This window comes from Fusarium musae, chromosome 11, assembly GCF_019915245.1.
Source record: "Fusarium musae strain F31 chromosome 11, whole genome shotgun sequence".
NCBI classification, from domain to species: domain Eukaryota; kingdom Fungi; phylum Ascomycota; class Sordariomycetes; order Hypocreales; family Nectriaceae; genus Fusarium; species Fusarium musae.
The window spans coordinates 606,151-631,102 of NC_058397.1; the positions used below are offsets into that span (position 1 = coordinate 606,151).

Here is a 24,952-nt window from a genome sequence, read left to right on the forward strand (position 1 = left end):
ACCCAGCGTCTGTTCTTTTTCTGGCTGCGTCGAGCAGTGCTGCCTCTTTGTTCGAACGAATGGTCAGAGCTCCCCACCAACCCCCGTGACTTCGACCTTCCACTGTGATTCATAAAGAGACGCCATGAACTGAGACGCGTTCTAAAAAGTGATAAATTAGATTCCTGGGGAGAAAAACAGGTCTTCTCTTGTCACCCAAGGATACCGACATAAGTTCGAGTATCCTCACCTCAACCCACAGTATTCTTGAACCACTACATCGAGCGCGCTTCCCATCATGGCACCCTTTGAACCCAAGTACACCAATGAGGTTCAGCAGGTATGTGACACTTCTATTTCATGATACTCCCCTCGCTAACAGTAGCAGATGATGTTCGTCGCTGGTGAGACGCAGGATATCGCCAACGAAACCGCCGCTCTCGTCGAGCAGATTGTCCGCGAGCAGATCATCCATATCGTAAGCATCCCACTACTTCCCTCTCCGAGACATCAATGCTAACATATAAACAGCTGACCAAGGCCAAAGAACTCTCCGCCAGACGCGGCGAGAAGTTCATCGCAATCAAGGACATCCTCTTCCAGGTCCGCCACGACACCGCCCGGATGACTCGCCTCCAGAACGTCATCCGCTGGAAGAAACTCCGCGGCGAAGCCAGAAAGACAACAAACGAAAAGGACAAGCCCGAGAACGACGCCGAAGATAGTTTCTCCGACACCGACAACGCCGCTGAAGACACCGCCAAGAAACCCACCGAGCCCTCCGCTGCTCTCATGCCCTGGGACGAAGAATTCATGTTCCCCGTCCGACCTCCCGGCGGTGACGCTGATGCTGTCCAGATCAGCTCTCAATCCCGCGAGCGTCTCATCTGGGCTGACGAAGTCACTGCCAAGATGTCAGGCGAAGAGTACACCAAATGGTGCTCCTACCGCAAGGCCTCCTTCCACCGCGCCAAGGAGGGCAGATTCCGCGAGTGGGCTTGCATCGGCGTGGTCGCTGACCTGCGAAAGAAAGACGACGCCATTGAGATTCTGGGCTCTATCGCCGTGGAGATGGTTAAGCGCCTTACCGATATGGCGTTGTCAATCCAGGCGCAGGAGATCACGACTCAGGGCGGGAAGGAGAATGAGGCAGCGGCTGCAGCCCTTCAGGCTAGACGACAGGGGCTGTTTCTTATGTCTAACCCGCAGCGGCCGGCTATTGATGCTGGGCATGTTCGCAAGGCGTATGAGATGACGCAGTCGCAGCCCAAGCGACGGGGGTATCAGCTCAACCGAATGGTTGGGGCGAAGCCTCTGCAGTTGATTTGATTGGATGGGAAAAGGGATGATAGAGGATGAGAATGAAGACTGGTCTACCTGTTCCTTTAGGATGGGATATATAAAACTTAATAGATCTAGACCATAGATACCGCACAGAGTCTCACGACTCGGCGACCTCCTTTAGCGCCATAAGCTGCGCATTCGTCCACTCCTTCACCTTGCCTTGCCATTTACCTCCCGCACCTCCACCCTTGATATCCGGGACAACTGCCTTTACCTTCTGCGCCATCGCATCGACAGCAATCTGATCACCAACAATAACCACCGGCCCACTGCCCTTTGGCTCCCCAATAGCAATGACAACCACAAAGCCCGTGCCCTGGAGAACATCTCTCGTCTCCCCAACAATCTTATTAATAAAGTCCGTATTCCCATCGTAACGGTGAATATACGCATTCATCCTGTTCTGCACAACGATCCGAATAGCCTGCTCGCTCTCAAACTTTGCAACCTCAAGTAAGAGCTTTCGCTCAGAGCGTTTCAAGTCCGTGACTGTGTCGGAAAGCGCTGTAGTTCGGGAGACGACTTCGCTAGGGACGTTGCTGGATGAGAGGAGCTTCGCGATGGAGCTTATGGCACTGACGGATGATGTTGCGAGCTTGATGGCTCGATCGCCGGTTATGAAGGATAGACGGCAGTTCTTACCGTGGACAGATTGTGTTGAGCCGAGGATTATGAGGGAGATGTGAGATGTTTGGGAGAGGTGAGTTCCGCAGCATCTGGAGCAGTTAGTAGTTAGTTCGACTTAAGGTTTGTAGACTCACGTGTTTGTATCAAGATCCCCAATGTGAATCACGCGTACAACACCATCAGACTTGTCGTAATCACCAGGAAGCTTATCATGCTTCGCATCATCCGGCGTCTCAACCCGAATCGGCAGATTCTCACGGATCAACTCTGCACACTCATTCTGAATAGCCTGCATCTCCTCCTCTGTTGGTTTTCGTTGCAAGTCAACGTAGTTCATGCTCTCGTCAGCGCCCATGCCCCAGCCAAGAGTCTTGAGATCATGTCGGTTCTGCATCACAGCGGAGAGGAGATGTTGGCCAGTATGCTGCTGCATGTGATCCCATCTTCGCTTCCAGTCGACTTCTTGACGGATTCTGTCACCGGGGGATAGGGGCTTGGGGGAATAGATTACGCAGCGGAGGCCTTGCCGCTGAACGTTCTTTATGGGGATGGGGGTTTGGTCTGAGCCTGAGAGGGGGATGATTGTGCCATGATCTGAAGGTTGACCGCCGCCTAGTCGAATGTCAGTAAAGTCTCCTACAGCTGATAAAAGAGGGAGTGCAATACCTTCAGGAAACAGCACCGAGTCAGCGCATTCGATTAACCACTCATCATGCGAATGAGAATGCCCATTGCTCTTCTTTGACTTGTGCGCTTGCTTTGGCGCCTTCTCACACGAGATTACTTCTGTTTCGAGGGTCTTGAGGTATGAATCCGATTGACACGATAAGTCGCCGACAACGCGGCCTTTGCTGGTTTGCTCTGATGTCGCCATTCTGAGGATGGAGATGCCAAGGGATGAAAGACCCGTTCAGTTGAGATGTTTCAATGACGTAGTGGGGTATGCTGACAAAGACGACATGTCACTTGATCAGCTGGGATTTCGCTAGTCTTTCAGATTAAGATGAAATGAATGTGAGGACCTTGAAGCTGCGCTTTGTTACAATAGCACTACAAAGTCGGGTTGGGAGTTTAGTAGATAATTTGGAGTTTGAATTGACTTTGTGTAGCATTGAGTTACCCCGTTTTAAAGCAACGGTCAGCGGACCCTGTGCATAGCACCAATGATTCCGATTTCATTTCACAGCAATGAGATTTCTATTGGAGTATTGAAATGCTATTGATTTCTTGTGATAAACACATTATCATCATTGAATCGTACAGCGCTTTGCGCCCAATACTTAAAGCGGCCTCCTTTTTACCAACCATTGCTTGTCTTCCCTTCCCGACGGCCGATGCGATTACAGGCCAGTCTCCAAGAATTGAATCAGATCCTCCTTGTGCTCGCTCTGCAGATCATTGATTTTCTCTCCGTTCTTGTACATATGAAATGTGGCAGGTTGCGAAACACCAACCTCCTCCGCGAGACCTTTCAGTTCATCGATGTCGACCTTGACGAAGCGGAAGTCCTTGAACTTGTCCAACTCATAGGCGCTATATTCGTCAGTGGAGGCCTATCTATAGAGTAAGTTGGGAGACTCACTGGGCGAATGTGGCAGCAATGTGCTTCGACTCTGCGCTGTGCGTGGAGTAAAAGTCCACGACGACGATGGGATATTTCTTCAGAGCATCTTGGAACTCGTCCTTGCTAGTAAACATCAGTATATGTGACAATTGACCGTGGGGTTTGAATGGGAACTGACGTTCGGATGTTGTGCACCATCTTTTCTGAATTGGGGTGGGGGGTGATTGACGAGTCTGATCGCGGCGAGTCAGTGCGAAGTTGGTGTGCAGAAAGGTCAGGCCTGTGACCGAGTCAAGGACGTACAGTAGTACTTCGTGATATCTGAGACGTGCGACGGCGAAGCGAATTCTGAAATGATGAGGTTTGTTGTTTTGATGTCGAAGCTCTAATGGTGACGTTGTTGATTACCTATAGTGAGACCTTTTTAGCTGACATCATCATGCCGTCATGTCCAAGTATCACGACGTTCTCCTCCGCACTTGCTCAACACCGAGTACCGATGTTCGGAACCCAGCAACGGCGAGATTCCGATTCTTCGCCGTTGATTCCTCTTTTCTTACAAATGCTATGTTCTGCAGGACAATGAGAAAGACTAAAAGTCTTAAGCCATACCCTCAACAACTAGGTAGGAAAAGTAGGGTTTGATATGGAATGTGTGCTAAGACCAGGGTTTTCTAAAATACTAAAAAGTATTTTAGTATTTTTTATTTACTAATACTTTTATATTTTTTTATACTAATTAGTATTTTACTTTTAGTTTTTTTACTAATTAGTATTATACTATTAGTATATAATACTAATTAGTATTTTACTTTAGTATTTTTTAAACTAAAGAGATTTTAGTATTAGTATACTAATATTAATTTTTTTTTAGTTTAGTATATTAAAACTAATTTATCTTTAGTTTAGTATTTAAAATATTAAACTAAAATAAAATTAGTTTTAGTATACTAAAGACTAATATATATACTAATTAATATTAAATTATTAATAAAAGAAAATTAAAGATTTTCTTTATAATATTTAAATATAGTTAAAAAAAAATATTAATTTTAAATATTATATATATATAAAAAAACCTTTTTAATTTTATTTTTCTTTTTTCCTTTCTTTTTCTTCTTTTAAAATTATATTTTCTATTTCTTCTTTTTATTTTTCTAATTTATATTCCTTTTTTATATTAGTAATAGATTTATTCTAGCTTTTTAATAATATAAGCTCTTTAACTATATTAGGGCTAAGCCTATTTCTATTTTTAGTAATAATATTATTACTAATAGAGAAAATAGCTTTTATAGAAGCTGATATAGGAGGAATAGCTAAATATCTCCTAGCTAAAATAGCTAAAATAGGAAATATATTACTATGTCTTTCTTAATAATATAAAGGATTTTCCTAAATATAAATATTAGCTTTTTATTTTCTTTTTAAATAATTAAATAATTAATTAATAAATATATATATATATATATATAGTTAAATATTAAAATATTAATAAATAAAGAATTTACTTACTCTTTTTTTAGATACTCTTTCTATAAGATAGATAGAATATTCTTTAGAGTTTTTTATAGCTTTATTATATAAATCACTCTTAAAATCTGAGTTTTCTTTAGAAATAGGAAAGCTATTTAATTTTTCTAAAGTAATAGAAGAATTTACTTTATATTAAATACTAAAAAAAAATTAAAAAAAAATAATAGATAAAGATATAAAGAAAAAAGACTTACTTATTATATTTAGCTTTAAATAAGTTATAAATATTATTAGAAATACTATTATAATAGTTTAATATACTATTTTCTTTAAAATGTATTAATTTAAACCTAGGGTCTAAAATAATATTAAAAAGATAGTATTTATAAAGCTTTAAATCTAATCTTTTAAGCTTTTTAGGAAAATACTTTTCTAGCTTTTTAATACTACTATTAGCAGTATTATATAAGCTTAAATAAAAAGTATTTTATATTAAAATAAATTAGTAAATATTAAAAGAATATTAAAAAGAAATAAAATAATAATTCTTACTTTAAAGTCTATAGAGTTTATACTTAAAGTATTATATCTTACTTTAGCTTCTTTTAATTTATTATATATTTTATAAATATATAATAAACTTAAATTTAAAGTAGTATATACTTAGCCTTATAATTTAATAAAAGGACTTTTAAAAATATAAAAAAGGTCCTTTAATTCTTTAATTAAAAGGTAATCTTTTTTTATATTTATAATATTTTTTAATTCCTTATTTTTAGTATTTTTTAAAAAAAAAATAATACTTTCTTTTAAATTTAATAAGGAATTAAGTATATTATAAGTAGAATTCTCTTTATTAAATTACTATTAATATTACTATTTATTGCCTTAGTATTAGTTATTATTTTATAAGGTAAATATACTTAGTTAGGTAAATTCTGTTTAATTAACTATAGCTTTATATACCTACTAAAGGGCTTTTTTAACTTTTAAATAAAACTCTTTTTTATATATAGAGTCTTTTTTATCTTATATAATTAACTTTATAGATTTTCCTAGGTAATTCTATTATATATAAACTTTAAATACTACCTATAATACTTTATAAGCTTATTTACTAATACTTAACTTATAGGTTAATAAGGATATAGTTTATAAGTATATTAATACTTTAGATCTAGAAGCTATACTTATTTTTTAACTTATAATAATATAAGTCTTTTTTACCTAAGGTATTTAGTTACTATACCTCTTTATTAAGCTACTTTTTATAGAGGGAGCTTTTAGGTAAGTAGTAAAAGAGCTTATACTTAAAGATAACTAGCTAAAGTAACTAGTTATCTATTTACTAACTATAGCTAATAGCTAATACCTATTTAGCTTCCTTTTATACCTTAAATTTAGCCTTAAAAGTTAAATTAATTTAAAAGAAAGTAATATTATTACTATTAATTAGTTAGTTATTATAATAGTTAGTAAAGATAGGCTATAGGTATTATTAAATAATCTTTACTAGTTATATATTAAGTAAGTTTAATATCTTAATTATAATTAAGGTTAGTATTATTAATTTTATATTAAGTAAAGAACTTATATTTAATAGAGGCTTAGTTAGTTTTTTAATAATTTTATAATTATTAAAATAAGTATTTTTAAAAATAAATAGATTAGGAAAAGTTAAAGTTATAAGGGAATTATAGACCCTATTAGTTAAGCTTTTTATAGCTTTTTAGCTAGTTAAGTAATATATTTATCTTAATTAAAGTTACTTAAGATATTATAGCTTAAAGGTAATCTTATTAATTAAGTTTATTAAGATTTTAGTTTAGCTAAAGACTTTATAGTTAATACTTTTATAGCTATTATTAGAATATCTAGGTCCTATTTATTAGTTATTACTAGGTAAAGGCTATAAAATAAGTAGAATTCTAGTAAGTAAAATTATTTAAAAACTATTAGTAAATAATAAAAAAATTAAAAAAAAATTACTTTACTTAATAAAAGATTATTTTTATTATATTTAATAATCCTATTATTTCTAGCTTTTTTAAGGCTTTTTAAAAAAAGGCTTTTAAGCTCTTAAGAATATTTAATAATAGTAATAAGATGCCTAAGCTAAGGTAATAAATCTATAAAATTAGTATTTTTTTTAAAATAAAATAACTTTTTTTACTTATTATTATTAGAAGTTTTAAGGGTTGCTATAATAAAAAGAGAATTATTTATATTTATTATATTTTTATTAATAAATATAGTTAATTTTTTTTCTTTTTCCCTATTTAATAAAAAAAATTTTAATATATCTTATATTATAATATTTATAATATATATAATATAGTAAATATATCCTTTAAAAGTAATATTTAAATTATTAATATAATAATTAGAAAAAGACTTTATAAAGGTATTATTATTACTAGTATTATCTTTAGTAATACTAAAAAGAAATTAGTATTTTTTTTAATTATAAAAAAGATATATTTACTTAATAATAGCTTTTAACCTTAAAGTATTATAAAAGTTTAATATATTATTAAAAGCTTTAAATATATTAAGTCTAGAATGCTTTTTAGCTAGTTTTTTAAAACTTAAATAATAAAAAATTAGTATTTATATTTAAAAAGATAATAAATAAATAATACTTATTAAATAGTATTTTAATTTAAATTTTTTAAAAATAAAAATTAAAATAATCCTTAAATAAGAGTCTTAATTACTAGCAGTCTATAAGTTAAAGGTTAAAGAAAAAGATCTTAAAGAATTAATATTTTTTAATATTTCTTTTTTTAATATAGCCTTTTTAATATTAAAGAAATTATTTAAATTTTCTTTAATATTAGACTTTTAAACTATAGGAAAAGTACTAAAAATAGTTAATATTAAATATAATAAAAAATATATAAAAAAAACTTACTTATTATAATACTTTAATAAGTTATTAAAAGATTAAGAATATATAGTATTAAAAGAAATATTATTATTTATTAAAAATAATAATATTTTTTTAAAAGCTATATCTTTTATAAAAGTAATAATTTTAGTATATTTAGATTTAGAAAAATTTAAGATTTTAAGATCTAAAATATCTTTTTTTAAATTTTATTAGTTATTTATATATATATATTTAATAATAAAAAAACTTATTTCTTTTAAAATTAGGATTATTTTCTATTTAAGAATTATAAGCTATTTTAGGATAATACTTTTTATAATGCTTTATAAAATTAAAAGACTGAAAGCCTTCTATTTTTTCTAATTTATTATAAGTATATTTATATAAAAATTAGTATAAAATACTTAAAAATAATATAAAAAGGTATATATATATAAGAAAATAACTTATAAGGTATACTGAATTAAAAAGAATTCTTTAGTTTCTTTTTCTTAAGTTATTATTTCTTTAGTAAATAAACCCTTATTAAAAATATAAATATTAGGGTTATATTTATCCTTTTTCTGTAGGGTAGGGTTTTCTATAATTATGTTAGTATTTTATAAGCTTAAAAAAATAATAAAAAAATAAATATATACTTTTAAGTAAAGGAAAAGGAGAATTAATTTTTACTTTTATATTACTTTTAACTTTAGTATAGAAGCTAGTTTAGGTATTAAAGCTATTATCTATATTTACTTATATATATATATTTTATAATAAATATAAAAGTATAAAAATATAAGATAAAAAGCTTTAAGAAAATATAAAAATATAATAAAAAAGGGATTTTAAATATATAAAAAAGATATTTTTTTTTTAAAAAGATCTTATAAAGATATAATAAAAAAAGTGATTTTTTTTTATTTAAAGATAATATAAAAGATTAATAAGAAGAAAGAGTTTTTTTTTTACTAAAGTTATATATTAGTTAGTATTATTAAAAAAGAGATATTTAATATATACCTTTAGACTTTAGAATTAATAAATAAAAGGCAGTTTAAGAAAAGAATATAATAAAAAATAAATAGGAAAAAAAGGTGTTTTTTTAGATTTAAGTTATATATTAGTTATAAAGTATTAAAAAAAGAAAAACAATTTAATATATATTTTAAGACTTAGAGATACTTATAATAAGATCTAAAAGTCTATAAAGAGCTTTTTTAACTTTTTTTTAAGTTATAATATAATTCCTAAATTTTAGAAAAACTTATATAAATAGGTAAAAATTCCTGTTTTATTTTAAGATTTAAAAAAAATAGCTTATTCTTTAAATAAAAATAATAAAGAATTATAGCTATATCTTTTTTTTCTTTTAAAGTAGTACTAACCTTAATAAGTATAGTTATAGAAGTAGAATCTTAATTAGGAATATATAAGAAAATAGAAGATTTTTCTTTTATTTTTAAAGTTTTTCCTCTTATAATAGTAAGGTAGCTTCTAAAGATATAGCCTATTAAAGCTACTATAAAATAGGTTATAAATTCTTAATAGGTAAAAGGGTATATAAGTATAATAAGTATAATAGGTAGTGTAGAATTAATAAGGTAATAAGTTATAACTAAGGTATAGATAGGTATAAGGTAGTAAATATAAGATAAAAGTAGGTTTATTAAATAGTCTGATTTTTTATAGATTTAATAATATATATTATATAAGTATAAGATAAGAAGTGACTAAGGAAAAAAGGAGTTATAGAGTAGGGGATTCTAGGGTTTATATAAATTTTTAAAAGAGCAGGTATTATAATTCCTAAAGAGGGGTAGCCTTAATAATAATAAAAAGACTATTAAAAAAACCGCTAAAATTTAGAGAAAAATATAATATACTTTTTACCTAATTTAGAAGGCGCTAGGCTTTAGTATATTTATAAAGCTTAAATAGGAAAGTAAAGTTTCTTATAATATATTATAAATTATCTAACTAAAGAGTAAAAATCTAATATATATAATCTTAATTATATAATTATTATATAACTTAAGTTATATGACTTTTTAACTTATTTTTCTTTAGTAGAAAATATTTAAAGTTTATAAAAAAACTTTAATATATAGAACTTGCTTAATTCTCTATATTTTACTTAGCTAAGTATATTAATTAAAAGCCCTGATTTTTCTTATTATTTTAATATATATTTTACCTTAATTAGTTATCTAGATTATAATATATTCCTTAGTTATATAATAAGACCTTTATATAAAGTTAGGTCTTAATATATATAAAGTTAAATATTTATATTTTTAAAAAAAACCTTTAAAATAACTTTTTTTATAAATATTAATAAAGTAAAAAAAAGTAAAAAGTACTTAAATAATTACTTAAATATTATTTTATTAAAAAAAATTCTTTTTTTTTAAATACTAATTAGTATTTAGTATTTTTCTAGTATTTTAGTTTAATATAAATACTACTAGTATTTTACTAATTAGTTTTTTTTTTTAGTTTTTACTAAACTAAGTTTTTTTTAGTATTAGTATACTAATATTAAAAAAGAATTAGTTTAATATTTAAATACTATATTAAATTAAATTTAGTATTAGTATACTAATACTAAAAAAAAATTAGTATTAGTATACTATTAGTATGGTTTTTTTAGTACTAGTTTACTATACTAAACTAATTTCTAACCCTGGCTAAGACAAGCTGTATCTGAAGATTTATAAGTAAAATCTTAGAATCATGATATAAGGTACGACTAAGAGTTAGTCTATAGAATGCCATGTTCTTAGCTTAGGTTAGCCATAGGAGCTCTAACAAATCTCAAGGGCTGTTGAGATATAGGTCTCAATAGGCCTTGGATGAACATCCATTGCCTTCAAAATAATTACATTGAGTCAACGGTAACTTTGGTCGTACGATAATTCTTTTACAGCATTTACTGGCATTCAGCTGCATCCAGGGATCCAATAGTCTTGGTTCAGATGTATTTCTGCTTCTTTTTACAGGGATTGTACCAACAGCCCCCAGATTTGTAATGATCTGACTGCCAAGTACCTGAGTTCGACAAACTATTAATTCTGTTTGATGTGTTGGTTGAGCCGGCAATTTACGGTGTCCCGTCCCGGCTTTGTTCCCGGCTTCAAAAATCTGTCTCCCTCCTCTCCTCAGTATCATCCCTTTCACAATGTCTGTTCCAAGTGACTGACAAAATGGTTACTTTGAAGTTTGTCTTCTTTCTCCTCGCCTTGGGCACTGAGAGTCTGGTGGCCTCTCATCTCAGAGCGTCATCTGCCAGAGCAAACTCGGCACCAAGAGTATCCCTGCCAGCAAGGTTCCCTGGGCCACAACAACCATCCACAGCAAATTAACAGTTTTGAAGAAGGTCGTCCGCAAAGTCAAAGTCGTGGTAGTTCCCAGGCCCACTACTACTACGTCCACTGAGGTCAAGACAATTACTGAGACAACACAGGCTGATCCTGATGTCGAAACTACAATTGAGACAAAGACAGGTACAAAATTTGCTGTCAACTGTTAACTATACGATACTAATATGCAGGGTGTATTTACGACGACTTCCATAGAAGTTCGACTTCATACTACGACTTCCATATCAGCATCCTTTACGACAACTAAAAGATATTCCACCACGAGCATTATACTAACCCTAGCTGGCTTTATCTCTGCCAAGGGCCCTGACTGGCGGCCCAAGGTCAAGGCGAGAGACACCCCTAAAGACATAGCTGCACCTGACCTTCTCCCAGCTGGACTTCAGTCGGAAACCGAGTATGTCCAGCGCATCGACTGTACAAAGGAAAACCCAACTACGGCCATCAAAGTCACAACCATCACGGTGAAGGAGGCTCGCGTTACCGCCAATCCAAAAGACCAAAACGAAATTCGTCACATCAACCACAACTACAATCGAGACTCGGTATCCCCCAAAGGTGACGGAGACTTCATTCGAAACTATTATTTCTACTGTCACGGAAGACCACAGCGAGACCGCTATTGCGACTGAATTAGGCAAGTCCACCCTTATATGCAAAGAAACATTCTACTAACAAATAACACCAGTGACTGTAGAGAGGGTCATACCAGTTGACTACTACGATGCCTACGGTGACACCAACATGCTGAGGACTGCCAATGGAGGCAAAATCATTAGCAGCCTCAGCATCAAGATCAGCAGTAGAGCCAGCATAATCAACGGCCTTAAAAATCCATATGAGTGCTATGTTTGCTGCCAGCAGACAGCCGAATGCTTATTCTCCAATTGAAGTGCGAACTCGATGTGCTTGTTACACTTCCCTCGTACGACTGGTTTCTGCAACAATGGCTAGATTGTAGCTAGCTATTATACCAACCCCACCACCATCAGCGATCATCTTTTGATTAACGGTCAATGTGGCAAGTTAACAAATGAAACTCCATGATCTTGAATTATTTATGGGTGCAGAGTGATGATTTTGAGTTTTTGATCTTGGGACAAAGCGGAACATAGTGAGACGATTTACAAGAAAACATGTAGCCTCTAGAGTTTAGTATGTAGTATCAATTGGCTTCTAGCCTCTTAATAGCTGGTGCTATATGGGATGATACCAACATTCTCGGTCTGTAACAATCTGGTGTGCCTACGACATAGCCCCCAAGCAAGCATCCTCATACATTATCCTTTGCAGCCGCCATTTACCAAATCTCATCACACTTGGTCTTGTCCTTTCCGCAGATGTACTGTAATGACAATCAGACGACAATACTTATGTGAATCGCGATGATTTGCCTACCGTGTAGGGGCTGTCGGGGCAACCATAGAGGTGACAAGGCCGTCCCATGCACTCCTTGGTACAAGGAACAACTCGAAGAACAGTAGGTCCCTCGCAAAGGGTGCTGTCACAGGCATTGACTGCAGTGGCAGCGAGAGCGAAGAGGGCAGTGTAGAAGAGCTTCATGATTGCTGTAATGAATATGCGTTGGCTTGTCTGTTGAGATGGTAGTTTGAAGGAAATTGTGAGTGCAGAGTGGGTTGAAATGAATCTATTCTGCTAAGAGAAATATGCCTCTTTTATAGACATGGCAGTGTCGAGGGACTTGGACTCGACAGCTGAGCTTCTCGTCATAATGGATCAAAGCTCGAAGAATTGATACAGAAGGGCCGATTTTGACGCCTGGCTGATGAGCTTCTTGCTTCATCATGGGGTCGAAAAACAGAAGCTTAGCAGCCGTATGGATAACGATTCGTTAGAGTGAATTAAGCTTACTTCCCATGACCTGTTGCATGTAGATCCTCCTTGCATCACCTTGTGAGTCCATCCAATCAAGCGAGCCTGTTACTAAGATGCTGACTGCCAGATCATGCAGAACTTCGTCCGAGACTTGGCAAAGCGCCATGAATCTCTGTATAAGGAAGGTCAAATAATCGTATAATGTCTCACTGTCAGCTTATATGAAACATATTACGAATACTGTCTCACAAGGATGGTAGGCTCTTGTTTCTTACACTGCGATGGAATGACGCGTAAGCAGAGAACCCCAAACTGACGACGAATAGCAGTCAAGTATCCAATTTTGATTCATTCTTGGCAGCTGAAATGGCAGATACTCGGCGATCTGTCAACTTGATGGTTCGCAAGTAGACTCTAAGGGCACCAATCCTTCCCGTAAGGACCTCGAAGCCAAAGCCATGACGTGAAGTGCCAGCCTGTCATAAACTGGGGTCCGACTTTGGCATGACTTTTGTTCCGGAGCTTCTGAGATATTTTATACACACTGTAGCCATTAGCACAGTCACACAATTCTAGACATATGTAGCATGTTTGTGGCGATGTGAAATATTGTGTTATATGTGAGGCGCCTGTTCTTTGTGAAAGATGTATGTCTGTATCTAAGTACCCCGATGAATCTGGTTTAGATATTTACAGAAGCTCCTTAGTCTCCCTACTCAACCCATTAGGACTCGAAGCTAAACTTCAAACCAGGCAGAATCTCGATGCTTTCAGGGCTGCCCTCATCACCAAGAAGGGTGAGATGGATATGCCTCTCCTGATTTTGGCTGCTTTCCAGGGTAATCTCTTGCTTCCCCTTCGTAGAACCAGAGTGAACAACGAAAGGCCATTTGCCCTCCTCAGTAATGGATCCATGAATTCCGTCGTAAACCCCAGCAATGGCATCATGTTCCTCCTTGGGCACTGAGATCAAAACTCCCGAGACTCCGATCGCACCAGAAGGATGCTTCGTGTAGGAAGGGTCTGATCCATCGTCTTCTTTGTAAGGAACTCGTAAGTGTCTCGGAGTGCGGTCTAGACACCAAAATGGCGCTTTGCCTGGATGCACAGCCTTGCCGGAAGTAGTGTAGGCAGAAGCAACGGACCACTCCAATTCAACTCCATCAGGTCTGATACGACCGCCAGCTACTGGGTCGTGGTAAACAATTTCAGAGTTTGCTTCCTTGACCCGCTGCTGGATCACTCCAAAGGCCTTTTCATCGGGGAGTGTATACGCCCAATCGACGAGAGTGTTCTCTTCCAGCTTCCCCCATCTATGTGTTTTTCGACTTTCTGGATCCAAGCCATCTTGAAAGGCGATGAGTTCGATATAGACTCCATCAGAAAACTCGACCAATTTGTTGACTGTCCGGCCGTCTGCGTGGGCCCCGCCATCAATCACGGTGAGGGCACTCTCGAGGCGCTTTGGGAGTTCTTGTAGCGTCTGGTAGGACACCAAGATCACAATGTGATCTAAAATTGGTCGCAGGCTGTTGCTTTCCGTCATTGTCAAAACTAATGTTACGTTGAGAATGATCAGAGTTGATGATGAGGGGAATAGTTTGGTGTTGGAGAGGTATTTTACAACAGCCAATTGCGTGATCAGAACCAGTATTACGTCAACCCATCAGAATACGCGACATATGAGGCCTACCTAGACTTTCTGACAGAAATTACTGTTGAGTAAGACTCGAATACTGTTCAAGCATGTAATTGTGGACTTTCCTTCATAGGTCTCTCTGGATCCGTAGCAATCTGGTCCAGCTCATCCATAGCATGCCATAAACCACATTCTCGTACGTCAAAACCCTTGGAGCATTGATCCACTGGTTGGGGCCCGTAAGCTTCCCAAACCACACCAATCGACTCAGTATCTCGGATTTGCTCATCTGGTAGCCTTTGAGAAGCAAGCTCTTGCCTAACCTCTTGTATCCTTGGAGCCCAATCCGTTCGCATCCAGTAGAAGAATTGCTTTAGGCTCATGTCGTGGCGATAGCCATCGTCGAACTCTGTAAGGAGATTTTCAAGTAATCGAAGGAGAGAAGAATCTTCCTCTTCAATTTCCTGGCGCTCCTCTGCAGGTAAGGGACCTCTGGCGTCCCCAATGATCAAGCAGCAGAAGTGACGCAAACCCAGCTCAACAAACGTATAGTATCGTATAATGGCTGCATAGATCCATTGGCAGTCGATGATGTTACCCTGAGTAACTGAGAGTAAGCCGTATATTAAACGTTCTGGTTCTTGGAAAAGATGTTCTTCTGATTTGAATGAAGATTTTCGCCAATGTATCCCCTCCAAGAGCTTGACCAGAGGGGTACACCCCCCCGGAGAGCACCAGCACCCGCAGCTGTCGATAATGGTCTCTGAAAACACAATCTCAACAGCTGCTGGTGATAATGGACCGTACAGGGCTAATTCTTGTTGACCTTGCCTCGATAATCCCAGGCTAGCCATAAAATAGTGAGCCGCCGTCACTTCTATATCCGGGCTGGGGAGTGTTCTAGCAGGAAGCCTTGATGAGATACTCGTACCATGATCGATCATCCAGCAGAGATATGAAGAAGAGAATCGGCTCTCCCAAAATCCTTGGCTCGGACTATGACATGTGAGAAGCTAAGCGGCAGATGAAGTCTGCAAACTCGTTCTCCGAATAATAGAAACCCAGCTGGTGGGTATACCCAGCGGCCTCGCCGTCAGAAATTAGTGAGTAAATTGACCTATGGTCATATGGCGATCTGCGACTTTTGTTGTACGCACTGAGGCATGCTGGCACAGGGCAGCCTTGAGCTTCGAGTTGGCGCTGCACCCGTGCAGCATTTTGGTCCAGGATTCTTGTCTGATGGACTTCCATATTTTCCCTTTCAGCTGGTGAAAGACTTCGGCACAACAGTTCCTTCAACTTTTCTCTCCTTTTTGCTAGACCTTTGATGATAATTTTACGGCCGCGAATACAGTTATGACGGCCATGCTCTGTACCTAAGCTGTAGTATAATGAGGTCGGAAACAGGGCTGTATGTGATCGACAAAGCATTTCCAGAATTTTGCACCCTTTGCAATCTGTTTCGGGATCTTTGGTCCACTTCCATGTTCTTGTCACATAGTCGATGGGATAAATGCCCCTGTTGTCTCGAGTATGAAGAGTTCTAGTGTCTGCATAGTGAATTAAAACACTTATAATAGCGATATTTTGCGTTTCAATGGCAAGATGAACCGGTGACTGGCCGCAGTAGTTGGTTTCGTGGATGTATGATGGGTATCTCTCCAGCAACTGTTGAACTCGATTTCGGTCCTGTGCAATAACAGCCCGAGTCAGGGGGCCGAATTCTAGATCTGCGTAGGTTACTAAGCCTGGATCTGGTCTGAAATAAGCTGAGACTCACTTTCGGCTGCTTGTGGAAAGGCTTGGAAGAGTTTGTATCCCCCACCGACATGGTATTCATCCCGCCCCCATTCCATTTCCCACTTATGATGATGGTCTGCCGCTTCATTGCATTTCGATAAAATAGACCTTGTAACTTGATCAGGCCTCGTACAGGCATGAAACCACGGACTGGCGGCTATTATAAAATGAACAGGCAAACTAGATCAAGAGCATGAATAGAAGTTGAGCAACTAGTAAGGTTGAGTTTTCTTTAACTTACGCTGTGATATTGCCTTTGCAGGACGTTGGCTCGGCAATGATAGTAAGCATATGGAGTAGTTCTGCGATGTTGTCGGCATTATCCTCGCCGGCTGACTATAGTACTTCGAGTTAGGCTGCAAAGGAGTTTGTGGATAAAAACAGCCTACATACAAATAGTTGAGTAGCGCCCACCCGAGTATTGTGTCCATGTTTAGTGACATCGGTTATAGAAGCATGAGAGTTGGCATAGCACCAGATAAGCCGCCTGAAGCATGAAGCCAGCAGAGTATTCATCTCCTTGTGCGGCAATGACAAATAGCGTTTGATTGTGTCTACTAATCGGAAGACAGGGGATACCCTCTCATCCACTGTCGCAATCCAGGCCACTGTTTGGACAAGCCCTAGTATGCCTGCACCTGTTGTGAACCAGAGCGAGACTCTACCAGCACGCCCCCTTAATCTTTGACTTGTCGGTATCATGAGGCTCAGGGCTCGCTTCGTTCGTCGGGTTGATTCAGGAAGCTTAGACATTGGACATTCGAATGCATGATGGTCTCTTGATCTAACTTCGGCTTCGAGAAGGAAAGGTCCCCAGTTGCGTTGACTATATCGTACTCGCTGCGTTTTGCAAGAACAAAAGGCATTAAATGTCATGCTACCGCCACCCTGATAACTGGTCGCTTGAGTACTGGGGTTGAATACATCAGATGCTGGATTCTGCAGCAAACTGGCGGCCATACTAGTGTGAGTGGTGAGATCAAACACTTGCTGGGCCATTGTTTTCAACAAGAGCTTTGTGTCCTCTGAGTCTCGTGTAAGGACTAAAAGCTCTTTGAGGTCTTGTTGGATGGTACCAAGCCTGTCATCATGAAGTTGCGATGTCTTGTGAAGTACATCCAAAGCTGTTTTGCTCTTTGCCGATAGTGTACTGAGGCCGGCCACAGCGTGGTGCATGTTATTGAGGGCAGAGGTCGTTGCATGGCCAGTATTGCTTCGCAAGCACCAACATTACTACACGACATACGATTTAAAAGGACGGGGATTAGACATACACCTGAAATACCTGCAATAGAGTCTGCAGAGCACTGTTCGTACGCGAAAGAGTTTCCTCGAGCTTTTCGATGTTCTGCTTCTTGAAAGGGTATTTCAATTTGGCGCAAAGCTCTTTGGCCCTGGCAGCGTTGCTGTTCGGCAAAGTAACTGTTGGGCCTCTGAGTTCTTTTACAACTGCCAACAAATTGTTTACCGCAGAGACGCATGATGCTTTGCAGGAGTCGATTGCATTTTTGGTTGCAGGATCGCCAGTAGGCGCGTTAGATATCGCAATATCAAGCGCATTTAGTGAGAGTTGAACGTTAATCGCGTAGTTGCGTGCCTCCTTTAGATCTTCGTCACGGCCGTCAATGTCATCGACATATTGCGAAATCTCTTTAAAGAGCTGCAGGCCTAAGGAGACAGTGCCGAACGCGCTGCCAGCTATACCGAATGCTTCCGCCATGGCGCCGAGTCGGATGCGTGCGTATCAGCAATGCGAAAACGGCAGAAAATGAGGGGCAAGAATAAAAAAGGCATCAACCCAAAGCCTGGTTAGACGGAGGAATCACGTGGCTCTCATCTTCTCTAGATATGACCTCAGTGCCCCAACCGCCTCTACAACCATTCGAGGTTGACAGTAAGGCTTTCAGCTACTTGTAAAACGGCGTGGACGGAGTTGGGTTGAGCCTGGCTAAGCCCCTTTGACTACGCTCAGGCATCATTGAAGCCCAACACAGCCGCTCACAAAAGTGAAGACAAGCGTCCTGATTGGACTTCAATGTGCATAGGTGCTTACTGTGGTTGCACAGCGATCGTATAGCCCATTGGTGGAAGCAGGCTGTGGCTCTATTTACATACGAAAACTCTTGAGTCTCCAAATATTCTTATAAAACGAAAATGCTTGTCTTGTTTGGGGTTATTTCAGAATCAACAGACGAGTTGCCCGATTCAGCGGAGGATGATACAAAGTGCTGTTTTGGGCATCCAAAAAATAAGGCGAGTTGTAATTTGATCTATTGGCATACATCTGAGGTAATTGGCTTTGGGGCTGTCTATCTCGAGTGATGCTTAGCCAATGGTGAATTAGGCGAATATGCAAATGTGTCTTCCGCTGAAACATGGTGTTTCATCGTGGGTGAGATCTTCACCCATGTTCGGCGAATCTTGGACAGCTATGTCACATGGCCATTACCCGCCACTTGATATTCATCTTCCTGAACTGAACCCTACAAGATATGATCAATTTATTCTGGACTTGCTTATCCTCAGTATGTTTTCACGGAAGGCTTGGGTCTTATACATAGCAGAGCGTTAAAGAACTTGGATCAATCTATGTAAAACACTAAACAAGGGCTGTGATATGCTCACGTACTGACCTGCAGTGAGTATCCTGTTTGACTACTCCCTGTACTGCAGGCATATCTGGAACGAATCTATACCACCTGGCTCATAACGCCAGTTCCGATAACAAACGAGTGTTGTAAACGCCAATAACTCCGAAATTTCCCAGCTGACGACCAGAGTCTAGGCGGCGGGCATCACCCGAGTTGAAGTCCACGCACCAACGCCGGTCAAGTACTGGTCCATAGACTCCTTTCTGCGAGGCCTTATGACAGGCTTTGGCCAATCTGGAACCTGCTTGGTGTGAGTCAGCGTGACTGAGCTGACTGAAGGTTCAACATGCATTGAACCTGACCGTTTGGGCTCTTGCGTAGAGATAGTTCCCATATTGCCTGATGTGTTTGAAAAGTAAGTGAAGAGTCAAGTCAGTGGTGCGCCCTCGATCACTGACCGTTGCATTCTATAAGTGTAGTATAAGGGCGCATATCAGAAGAAGTCATCGTAAATATAATGCGAGTATGGGGCGCGATGCAATTTCAGCTATCAGATAATTTTAAAGAATTGAAATTAGTGGTTTGAGGCGCGAAGAATCCGACGATGGTCATTTTTGCTGCTGGATTATTGCCGTGGCAGTCAGTGGAAAAGGAAGCCATTTTATAAGCAAATGGCTGTCCTGCACAATGATACTCTGATAGTCTCTTTCCCCATTCCACGATAATCTCAATCCTCTAACCCCTCATGAAGGGGCTTTGCTTGGGGCACATGACATGTACACGTGAGATAATAAGTGCGAAAACTACCAGTGGTTGTTAGCGATCATCCCCTTCTCGAAAGTAATTAGAGTTCAACGGGACCGAAGGGGCGAATTTCAGTATCAAATGTGCGATCGTCGTTGCTTGATATGAGTGAGATATCGGTCCGCGCTCGGGGACAACTCATCGACTCCGGCGCTAACAATAACATTGCCAGCTCATATTTTAGGGCTGAAAACGGTACGCCTTGTTTTAAGCTTAGATTGATTGGGCGGAGATATTTGGCTCTAAAATGCAGTGAAGGTTTGACCATCGAAAAGAGGAAATCTTGTGCAATCTGGGGACCTTAGATTTGCTGTCTTGGAGAATACGAAAATGCGAGAAGAGACAACTCAGAGGCCCAAAGAAGAAGGTAACACGCAACGACAAATTTACCCATGTTTTTCTACTTCTAAAGCGGTTTCGAGGCTGTCGGCAGAGACATAAAGTTACTGGTCCTAAACATTTGCACTTTAAGCAACCCTCGTCCTGATTTGGAAGCTGAGCAACAAAGCTAATGGGCGATTCTCGGAGGATGCTAAAAGATGACGAAATCAGATATATAGGATGACTACGCCTTTTCTCATGTAATCGAGCGGGGTCAACCTGCGCCTTTTTCCCTTGGCCCGAAGTCACTTGTGTGAATGATGCCAGCGCATCACACACCGCGGCTATTTTCTTGGCTGGGTTTGTGGTGATGTATCTAGTGCAGATCGGAAGATTGACGAGGTCGAGAGCCCCACGCGCCCTGACCCAACGATCTGTCACCGATGACGATATTCCCCCAAACGTTGGGAACCGTCATGTACCACGTGGACAGAACGATGATCAATCACAGAAACAGGTCGCGTGATCAGATGAAAGCTGATTGAGAGAAGTAGCGAGGAGGAAACAACGAACTGTGCCGATCATAGGCTGTTGAGCTACTACCATGACGCTCGGTTCCGGGCGTTGCATGTGACACGGGCAACTCGTGGCAGTAAGTTTGATAAGCTCTGAAAGGGCTATGCAAGATGTTGTATTGATGTTAAATCATAGAGTCGAGAAGTTAATCCTCTCTTGACTTGACTACCTCGACGGAACTTCTCCAGTCGACTTTGATCATATAGATGACTTCGATAAGTGCAATGACTGCAGAGCCACCTATCATTCCAGACCAAACACCATTCAGACCCATATCCAAAGGTCCCAGCTCCAGCCAGACCGCAATGGGAACAGCGGCAAAGTAGTTGACGAAGAACACAACCCATGCTGACACAGATTGCTTGGCCAAACCACGAAGCACACCATTGCATCCACAAACAATCGAGTCGACCACTTGGAAGCCCGCCACAGCAAGCATGGTATTGGTAACAATCCTCCGAACTTCCTCATCGCTCGCATAGAAAGGCCCAATGTAATTCCTCAACAAGAACAAAACCGCACCATCAAAGAACCCTAAACCAACAAACATGATCCCATAAAGAATCGTAATCCGTCTCGCAGGCTTTACATGTCCACCGCCAATCAAATGTCCAACCCTCGTACTAACAGCAACACCAAGCGAAAACGGAATATGCCACATCACAATCGAAGTAGTAGTCAAGATCGTCTGCGCAGCGAGATGAATCGTGCTCACGTATGACGTGCTCACGGTGATGATCTCAAACGCAGCCCACTCCGCCAACGTGACAGCCGATCCGGCGGCAGATAGCCGAACCATGGGTCCCCAGCCCTGCAGGGCACGACGCGAAAAGCCAGGCCAGCATTCGTGCGTTGACCTTTTGAAAAAGATGCAGATTAGGAGGAGGGTTGGACGCAGGGTGTTGGCTACCGCTGCGCCGAGAGCGGCGCCTTCGAGACCGAGGTTGAGCTTGAAGGCGAAGAGCCAGCTGAGGAGGGCGTTGATAGGCGCGCATATGACCAGGACTGCCATCCCGGTGTTGAAGTCGCCTTGGGCTTGGAGGAAGCGCTTTAGGGCTTCGAAGGAAGCATAGCCGGGGATTCCTAGGATACTGACTCGGAGGAATGAGCCTGCTTTGACGGCGAGATGCTCTTGCTTGAGGATGAGAGTCAGGAATGCGGGGGAGCATACCCATACTGCAGCAACAGGGATGGTAACAGCTGTCATGAGAAGAAGCATACGCTGGACATGCAGGCCAACACCCGTCTTGTTGCCAGCCCCATATGCTTGTGCGCAGAGGGTGTCGAGAGCTGTTGCCATTCCTTCGTAGAGAGCGAGACCAGCGATGTTCATGGTCGTGACACCAATTGCAGCGGCTGCCAAGTCATCTGGGCTGAGATGACCAGCTGCTGTTGTCGTGATAACGCTGAAAGAGTATTGAAGAAGATATGTTGCTACCAGGGGAACTGTATAGCGTGTTATGAGCGACAGCTCAGTCCACCAGTCATTCGCTGGCCATTCTGAGACAGATCTTTCTTCATTGTTTGGTAGCAATGGTGCCGCTTCATTGCGGGCCTCTTCGTCGTGTGAAGTCATTGTCAATTGATCATGAATGTTTTGAGTGGAGAGATTCTGTTCAAGATACCAGATGTCATGAGGTTTACATAGCTTGCAATTGCTGACTCACAGATCCAGATATGGCAGGTTGTTAACAAACCTTGACCGATTCCGGGCGGGGAAGAGAGATGACTCTAACAATTTTGAGTCAGCAACACATGCAAATGTTTGGTTGTTGGCAGCGTTCATAAAATGTGCACACAACCAACCAACAGTGCATCCAGGGTCATGAGCCCAACATTTGCAAGCAATCATTCCACAAACTCCATTTTCTAGAACTTGTCCCATCCATTCACATGTCTTGCCACGAAAATCATAGCGAAGAGGAGCCATGAGCAAGGAACAAGGATATAGTTCTCTCATCAAGAGATTCCTCGTTACGTACGAATTCATGCTCCGACCAGCCCCAACTGACCCATTTGGATAGTGGATCACAGTGGCTCAACAAGTGGCATCAGTGGATAACCCTCTAAAACCCCCCCACCAACGGCACCTGAAGGTATCGCGCAAAGTGGACGATCAATACGAGCACCAAAAATGGCGCTCGGCAGTTTTAATTTGACTGAACTCTATCAACACGTTGTAACCACGTTTCCCAACGATGTCACACAACCAATTTTACAAAATCTTGACCGCCAGATCAAAGAGAAAAGAGAATTGTCAGCAGTGGCTAAGACATTGATCCTTAGTCCAAGCCACGGGTACCAGGGACCGGCCCGCGAGTCTGTTCTGTTCCTTTTTAATCTGTGACAATGCCGTGTGGACCGGAGATAACCTTGGCGGTAATTCCCAGCCAGCGAGTCGCAAGCCACAACGGACATACCCCCCTAGATCCAGTTTATCTTCAGCGAACTGGGGGATTAGCCGGGTGCAGCCGCTTGTGTGATTGTTCTCGGTGGTTTTGCTTTGTTTGATAGTTGTTTCCAACCGAGTGCGCTAGTGAATCCTGCGGGAACTGAAGAAGCTTAGATCTACCGTCTTGCGCCCGCGGTGCGGCTGAGGCGAGGGGGAGCTAATTCTCCGATGTTTGAGGGTTGTGAATTACAAGATATGAATCAAGACAAGGAATAATGCCATTGTTATCACTAATGCTAAGTGTCCTGCTGCCCTATATTCGATATGCACCTTCGCTGGATCCCATTGAATCAGCCCTTGAAGTCTGTCTGTCATCGTAAGATACCTCAAAGTCGCGATTCACCATGACACCCTCTGTCAAATTCGTCACACTATCACTTCCGCTTGCTACTTCCGTTCGTACCTCCCCCATGACATCCCTTCGCCACACTGGTTGGTCGTTATGTCTCGGCCTTGAATGTCTTCGTAGAGCACTGCCTAAACCACTGCCTTGCTTTGATGTTTGTTTCGTTCGAGAGTCCGACAGTGCTGTCATTTCGAGACCCGTTCCGTTACCGCTGTCTTTGAGTTCGTAGGGAGTGTTGATGGCTGCGACTGCGGTAGAACCGAGAAGGCTGTCGATTACGCCTTTGAGACTGGGGATGCAGACTGTGATTACTGAGAGGCCGAGTGCGATTTGACCCCATATCATCATTGAGACAGCTTGCCATGTGACGTCGCCCGAGTTGTGAAACATGTATCGTGCGTGGACGAGCTCGGGTATCGTGAGCATCGGGACGATGAGTCGCGTGCCGAACAACGCCATGACGATGATCTTTCTTCGTATCGAGGTCTGGACCTCCCACATCATTGCGACCGGTAGAATACACAGAGCTATGTCTGTTAATATTATCATGATGCCGTTGTAGACAAAGATCGGTCCTTGATTCGGGCATTGTGCTGCGTTCTCAGCGAGCCATGGCTCCGGCATTGGGCATTGGAAAGCGGTCGCAAATATTCCAGATATAGCCCATGCGATGACAACTCCACTGAGAATCATGTTTGCAGTATTCAGTCCACCTTGTCGATCGATCTGTCGAATAAGAAGCCCAAGTGAGATCTTTGTTGTCGCATGAACAAGAATCCCGAATATTCGTGAAGCATACATCAGCTACACCATATTAGTAATATTCCGTGTTCACCAGAAAATTACTTACCTTGCTGAAGCGACCAAAATTCTCATCAGAGAGCGCATCACGATGCTCACCAAGTCCATGGCTACAGGATGCAACAACACAAGCTGTTTGTATAAAATACAACAACGCAGCAATCAACAGTCCCACGTCGAAATCCTTCATAGAAGTAATATTCAACCGAATAATAAGCTTGCCAATAATTCCAAGAATCGCATAGATGAAGAAAATAACAGCAGTGATGACAACAAGTGCAGCATGGTTACTCTCCGTCAACGGGTAAAACGGCGGAGCCGCCTGCGATACTTGGTCCATCGTCTGCGTAGTATTCGATACCCTTCAGCGGCCTTTAATCAAGGAACCGAAGTGTTGGTTTTTAATGGTAGTAATTACAGCAAGGGCGGGCCGAGTAGACGGGAAGAGGGTAGCATTCGGGGCTGTCAAATAAATAGAGTTGCATTGGGTGAGGTGACAGCATGAATGTGAAGGACCAGGGAATTAAATTAAGACATA

The 24,952-nt window shown here is 39.7% G+C and overlaps 8 protein-coding genes across 8 annotated transcripts; 2 read left to right on the top strand and 6 right to left on the bottom strand.

Moving 5' to 3' along the window:
* Positions 1-277: 277 nt before the first annotated feature.
* J7337_013261 (uncharacterized protein) lies at positions 278-1,308 on the top strand (the record flags this gene model as incomplete). The annotated part of the gene is made up of 3 exons (XM_044830755.1): positions 278-319; positions 368-457; positions 511-1,308. 3 exons carry the CDS (start codon positions 278-280, stop codon positions 1,306-1,308), a joined length of 930 nt encoding a protein of 309 aa, XP_044674030.1.
* Positions 1,309-1,420: 112 nt separating this feature from the next.
* J7337_013262 (uncharacterized protein) lies at positions 1,421-2,824 on the bottom strand (the record flags this gene model as incomplete). Its single annotated transcript, XM_044830756.1, has 2 exons — positions 1,421-2,039; positions 2,085-2,824. 2 exons carry the CDS (start codon positions 2,822-2,824, stop codon positions 1,421-1,423), a joined length of 1,359 nt encoding a protein of 452 aa, XP_044674031.1.
* A 466-nt stretch (positions 2,825-3,290) lies between these two features.
* On the bottom strand, positions 3,291-3,712 carry J7337_013263 (uncharacterized protein; the record flags this gene model as incomplete). Its single annotated transcript, XM_044830757.1, has 3 exons — positions 3,291-3,483; positions 3,533-3,637; positions 3,693-3,712. 3 exons carry the CDS (start codon positions 3,710-3,712, stop codon positions 3,291-3,293), a joined length of 318 nt encoding a protein of 105 aa, XP_044674032.1.
* Positions 3,713-11,071: 7,359 nt separating this feature from the next.
* J7337_013264 (uncharacterized protein) lies at positions 11,072-11,880 on the top strand (the record flags this gene model as incomplete). Its single annotated transcript, XM_044830758.1, is given in 3 exon segments — positions 11,072-11,125; positions 11,143-11,371; positions 11,531-11,880. The coding sequence occupies 3 exon segments, from the start codon at positions 11,072-11,074 to the stop codon at positions 11,878-11,880; spliced, it is 633 nt and encodes a 210-aa protein (XP_044674033.1).
* Positions 11,881-13,808: 1,928 nt separating this feature from the next.
* Positions 13,809-15,106, bottom strand: J7337_013265 (uncharacterized protein; the record flags this gene model as incomplete). Its single annotated transcript, XM_044830759.1, has 2 exons — positions 13,809-14,596; positions 14,845-15,106. The coding sequence occupies 2 exons, from the start codon at positions 15,104-15,106 to the stop codon at positions 13,809-13,811; spliced, it is 1,050 nt and encodes a 349-aa protein (XP_044674034.1).
* Positions 15,107-17,787: 2,681 nt separating this feature from the next.
* On the bottom strand, positions 17,788-18,243 carry J7337_013266 (uncharacterized protein; the record flags this gene model as incomplete). The annotated part of the gene is made up of 1 exon (XM_044830760.1): positions 17,788-18,243. The coding sequence occupies one exon, from the start codon at positions 18,241-18,243 to the stop codon at positions 17,788-17,790; it is 456 nt and encodes a 151-aa protein (XP_044674035.1).
* Positions 18,244-20,960: 2,717 nt separating this feature from the next.
* Positions 20,961-22,391, bottom strand: J7337_013267 (uncharacterized protein; the record flags this gene model as incomplete). The annotated part of the gene is made up of 1 exon (XM_044830761.1): positions 20,961-22,391. One exon carries the CDS (start codon positions 22,389-22,391, stop codon positions 20,961-20,963), a length of 1,431 nt encoding a protein of 476 aa, XP_044674036.1.
* Positions 22,392-23,520: 1,129 nt separating this feature from the next.
* Positions 23,521-24,754, bottom strand: J7337_013268 (uncharacterized protein; the record flags this gene model as incomplete). The annotated part of the gene is made up of 2 exons (XM_044830762.1): positions 23,521-24,417; positions 24,464-24,754. 2 exons carry the CDS (start codon positions 24,752-24,754, stop codon positions 23,521-23,523), a joined length of 1,188 nt encoding a protein of 395 aa, XP_044674037.1.
* Between the last annotated feature and the right edge of the window lie 198 nt (positions 24,755-24,952).